The 4,844-nt window shown below is 27.7% G+C and overlaps 1 protein-coding gene across 7 annotated transcripts; it reads left to right on the forward strand.

Moving 5' to 3' along the window:
* The first annotated feature begins 135 nt into the window (after positions 1–135).
* On the forward strand, positions 136–4,838 carry LOC103311693 (myb-like protein X). 7 transcript variants are annotated; one of them, XM_029491891.1, is made up of 10 exons: positions 136–369; positions 778–816; positions 915–953; positions 1,607–1,651; positions 2,306–2,350; positions 2,999–3,037; positions 3,136–3,174; positions 3,825–3,863; positions 3,962–4,000; positions 4,651–4,838. In XM_029491891.1, exons 1-10 carry the CDS (start codon positions 186–188, stop codon positions 4,704–4,706), a joined length of 564 nt encoding a protein of 187 aa, XP_029347751.1. In that variant the 5' UTR covers positions 136–185; the 3' UTR covers positions 4,707–4,838. The 7 variants fall into 7 exon arrangements, with proteins under 7 accessions (XP_029347751.1, XP_029347750.1, XP_029347753.1 ...); XM_029491890.1 differs by lacking the exon at positions 4,651–4,838 and adding an exon at positions 4,090–4,613; XM_029491893.1 differs by lacking the exons at positions 1,607–1,651; positions 4,651–4,838 and adding an exon at positions 4,090–4,619.
* The last annotated feature ends 6 nt before the right edge of the window (positions 4,839–4,844 follow it).

A 4,844-nucleotide genomic window follows, 5' to 3' on the forward strand; every position in this document is an offset into this window, starting at 1 on the left:
GACCGATCAATACATTTATCACTCCGCTCAGAATGTAAAATATTGTAAATATTCATTGTTTTTTGAAACATCATATTATTATCATTACAGATGAAACGTCCAATGCTGATTTAGTAGATAAGAAAAAAGTTGAGTATTTAAATTAGATCTTTGAATATCAAAACTATTTTTCATAGTATTTTAGTATGCCATTCAATGTTTTTATGTTTTTTCTTAAGAGCATGCTATACAGCAATTTGTTGTCTCCGTCTTGCAAGTGCTTTATATTGCAAATTTACGTTCAGAAGATAAGGATTAACTCGGTTGGTTTAAAAATTAAAGTGAATCGACCAAATATGAAACTTGATGGCGAGAACATTAACTGTGTTCGTATGTTGGTTTTTTTTTATGATTGTCAGTTCTTAAGTTCAAGTGCCCACGAATAATATTTCTAAATTATAAAAAAAAATAAGAAAAACCATATATGATATTCGTAAAAAATATATATTATGTATATTAAATGTAAAAATCACAATATAATCTATACTTAACATTATAAAGAGAAAATGTTTGATTGTCTGTAACGAATAAATCCTAAAAAATAAAGGGTATAAATCCCTTGTTTGTGAACCTAGTCCTGAGCGATTTTTCTTTGACCAACCGATTATCAATTGTAGGTTCTAATCGATTTCACCAGTTAATCGTATATCCGACTGATCAATACATTTATCACTCCGCTCAAAATCTAAAATATTGTAAATATTCATTGTTTTTTGAAACATCATATTATCATTACAGATGAAACGTCCAATGCTGATTTAGTAGATAAGGAAAAAGGTGAGTATTTAAATTAGATCTTTGAATATCAAAACTATTTTTCATAGTATATCAGTATGCCATTCATTGTTTTTTGAAACATCATATTATCATTACAGATGAAACGTCCAATGCTGATTTAGTAGATAAGGAAAAAGGTGAGTATTTAAATTAGATCTTTGAATATCAAAACTATTTTTCATAGTATATTAGTATGCCATTCAATGTTTCTATGTTTTTTCTTAAGAGCATGCTATACAGCAATTTGTTGTCTCCGTCTTGCAAGTGCTTTATATTGCAAATTGACGTTCAGAAGATCAGGTTTAACTCGGTTGGTTTAAAAATTAAAGTGAATCGACCAAATATGAAACTTGATGGCGAGAACATTAACTGTGTTCGTATGTTGGTTTTTTTTATGATTGTCAGTTCTTAAGTTCAAGTGCCCACGAATAATATTTCTAAATTATACAAAAAAATAAGAAAAACCATATAATATGATATTCGTAAAAAATATATATTATGTATATAAAATGTAAAAATCACAATATAATCTATTCTTAACATTATAAAGAGAAAATGTTTGATTGTTTGTAACGAATAAATCCTAAAAAATAAAGGGTATAAATCCCTTGTTTGTGAAGCTAGGCCTGAGCGATTTTTCTTTGACCAACCGATTATCAATTGTAGGTTCTAATCGATTTCACCAGTTAATCGGATATCCGACCGATCAATACATTTATCACTCCGCTCAGAATGTAAAATATTGTAAATATTCATTGTTTTTTGAAACATCATATAATTATCATTACAGATGAAACGTCCAATGCTGATTTATTACGTAATATTTTGAAAAAAGGTGAGTATTTAATTTAGATCTTTGAATATCAAAAATATTTTTCATAGTATATTAGTATGCCATTCGATGTTTTTATGTTTTTTTCTTAAGAGCATGCTATACAGCAATTTGTTGTCTCCGTCTTACAAGTGTTTAATGTTGCTAATTTACGTTCAGAAGATTAGGTTTAACTCGGTTGTTTTAAAAATTAAAGTGAATCGACCAAATATGAAACTTGATGGCGAGAACATTAACTGTGTTCGTATGTTGGTTTTTTTTATGATTGTCAGTTCTTAAGTTCAAGTGCCCACGAATAATATTTCTAAATTATACAAAAAAATAAGAAAAACCATATAATATGATATTCGTAAAAAATATATATTATGTATATAAAATGTAAAAATCACAATATAATCTATTCTTAACATTATAAAGAGAAAATGTTTGATTGTTTGTAACGAATAAATCCTAAAAAATAAAGGGTATAAATCCCTTGTTTGTGAAGCTAGGCCTGAGCGATTTTTCTTTGACCAACCGATTATCAATTGTAGGTTCTAATCGATTTCACCAGTTAATCGGATATCCGACCGATCAATACATTTATCACTCCGCTCAGAATGTAAAATATTGTAAATATTCATTGTTTTTTGAAACATCATATAATTATCATTACAGATGAAACGTCCAATGCTGATTTATTACGTAATATTTTGAAAAAAGGTGAGTATTTAATTTAGATCTTTGAATATCAAAAATATTTTTCATAGTATATTAGTATGCCATTCGATGTTTTTATGTTTTTTTCTTAAGAGCATGCTATACAGCAATTTGTTGTCTCCGTCTTACAAGTGTTTAATGTTGCTAATTTACGTTCAGAAGATTAGGTTTAACTCGGTTGTTTTAAAAATTAAAGTGAATCGACCAAATATGAAACTTGATGGCGAGAACATTAACTGTGTTCGTATGTTGGTTTTTTTTTATGATTGTCAGTTCTTAAGTTCAAGTGCCCACGAATAATATTTCTAAATTATAAAAAAAATAAGTAAAACCATATATGATATTCGTAAAAAATATATATTATGTATATTAAATGTAAAAATCACAATATAATCTATACTTAACATTATAAAGAGAAAATGTTTGATTGTCTGTAACGAATAAATCCTAAAAAATAAAGGGTATAAATCCCTTGTTTGTGAACCTAGTCCTGAGCGATTTTTCTTTGACCAACCGATTATCAATTGTAGGTTCTAATCGATTTCACCAGTTAATCGTATATCCGACTGATCAATACATTTATCACTCCGCTCAGAATGTAAAATATTGTAAATATTCATTGTTTTTTGAAACATCATATTATCATTACAGATGAAACGTCCAATGCTGATTTAGTAGATAAGGAAAAAGGTGAGTATTTAAATTAGATCTTTGAATATCAAAACTATTTTTCATAGTATATTAGTATGCCATTCATTGTTTTTTGAAACATCATATTATCATTACAGATGAAACGTCCAATGCTGATTTAGTAGATAAGGAAAAAGGTGAGTATTTAAATTAGATCTTTGAAAATCAAAACTATTTTTCATAGTATATTAGTATGCCATTCAATGTTTTTATGTTTTTTCTTAAGAGCATGCTATACAGCAATTTGTTGTCTCCGTCTTGCAAGTGCTTTATATTGCAAATTGACGTTCAGAAGATCAGGTTTAACTCGGTTGGTTTAAAAATTAAAGTGAATCGACCAAATATGAAACTTGATGGCGAGAACATTAACTGTGTTCGTATGTTGGTTTTTTTTATGATTGTCAGTTCTTAAGTTCAAGTGCCCACGAATAATATTTCTAAATTATACAAAAAAATAAGAAAAACCATATAATATGATATTCGTAAAAAATATATATTATGTATATAAAATGTAAAAATCACAATATAATCTATTCTTAACATTATAAAGAGAAAATGTTTGATTGTTTGTAACGAATAAATCCTAAAACATAAAGGGTATAAATCCCTTGTTTGTGAACCTAGGCCTGAGCGATTTTTCTTTGACCAACCGATTATCAATTGTAGGTTCTAATCGATTTCACCAGTTAATCGGATATCCGACCGATCAATACATTTATCACTCCGCTCAGAATGTAAAATATTGTAAATATTCATTGTTTTTTGAAACATCATATTATCATTACAGATGAAACGTCCAATGCTGATTTAGTAGATAAGGAAAAAGGTGAGTATTTAAATTAGATCTTTGAATATCAAAACTATTTTTCATAGTATATTAGTATGCCATTCATTGTTTTTTGAAACATCATATTATCATTACAGATGAAACGTCCAATGCTGATTTAGTAGATAAGGAAAAAGGTGAGTATTTAAATTAGATCTTTGAAAATCAAAACTATTTTTCATAGTATATTAGTATGCCATTCAATGTTTTTATGTTTTTTCTTAAGAGCATGCTATACAGCAATTTGTTGTCTCCGTCTTGCAAGTGCTTTATATTGCAAATTGACGTTCAGAAGATCAGGTTTAACTCGGTTGGTTTAAAAATTAAAGTGAATCGACCAAATATGAAACTTGATGGCGAGAACATTAACTGTGTTCGTATGTTGGTTTTTTTTATGATTGTCAGTTCTTAAGTTCAAGTGCCCACGAATAATATTTCTAAATTATACAAAAAAATAAGAAAAACCATATAATATGATATTCGTAAAAAATATATATTATGTATATAAAATGTAAAAATCACAATATAATCTATTCTTAACATTATAAAGAGAAAATGTTTGATTGTTTGTAACGAATAAATCCTAAAAAATAAAGGGTATAAATCCCTTGTTTGTGAACCTAGGCCTGAGCGATTTTTCTTTGACCAACCGATTATCAATTGTAGGTTCTAATCGATTTCACCAGTTAATCGTATATTCGACTGATCAATACATTTATCACTCCGCTCAAAATCTAAAATATTGTAAATATTCATTGTTTTTTGAAACATCATATTATCATTACAGATGAAACGTCCAATGCTGATTTAGTAGATAAGGAAAAAGGTGAGTATTTAAATTAGATCTTTGAATATCAAAACTATTTTTCATAGTATATTAGTATGCCATTCGATGTTTTTATGTTTTTTTCTTAAGAGCATGCTATACAGCAATTTGTTGTCTCCGTCTTGCAAGTGCTTTAATATTGCAAATTTACGTTC

This window comes from Acyrthosiphon pisum, unplaced genomic scaffold, assembly GCF_005508785.2.
Source record: "Acyrthosiphon pisum isolate AL4f unplaced genomic scaffold, pea_aphid_22Mar2018_4r6ur Scaffold_14505;HRSCAF=15153, whole genome shotgun sequence".
Taxonomy (NCBI): domain Eukaryota; kingdom Metazoa; phylum Arthropoda; class Insecta; order Hemiptera; family Aphididae; genus Acyrthosiphon; species Acyrthosiphon pisum.

Excerpts from the sequence above, each read along its gene's own strand:
- LOC103311693 (XM_029491890.1), top strand. The coding sequence starts at position 186 with ATGCCATTCAATGTTTTTATGTTTTTTCTTAAGAGCATGCTATACAGC. Across the intron at positions 954-1,606 it reads TTTAGTAGATAAGGAAAAAG|ATGAAACGTCCAATGCTGAT; the intron begins GTGAGTATTTAA and ends TTATCATTACAG. Across the intron at positions 4,001-4,089 it reads TTTAGTAGATAAGGAAAAAG|AGCATGCTATACAGCAATTT; the intron begins GTGAGTATTTAA and ends TTTTTTCTTAAG.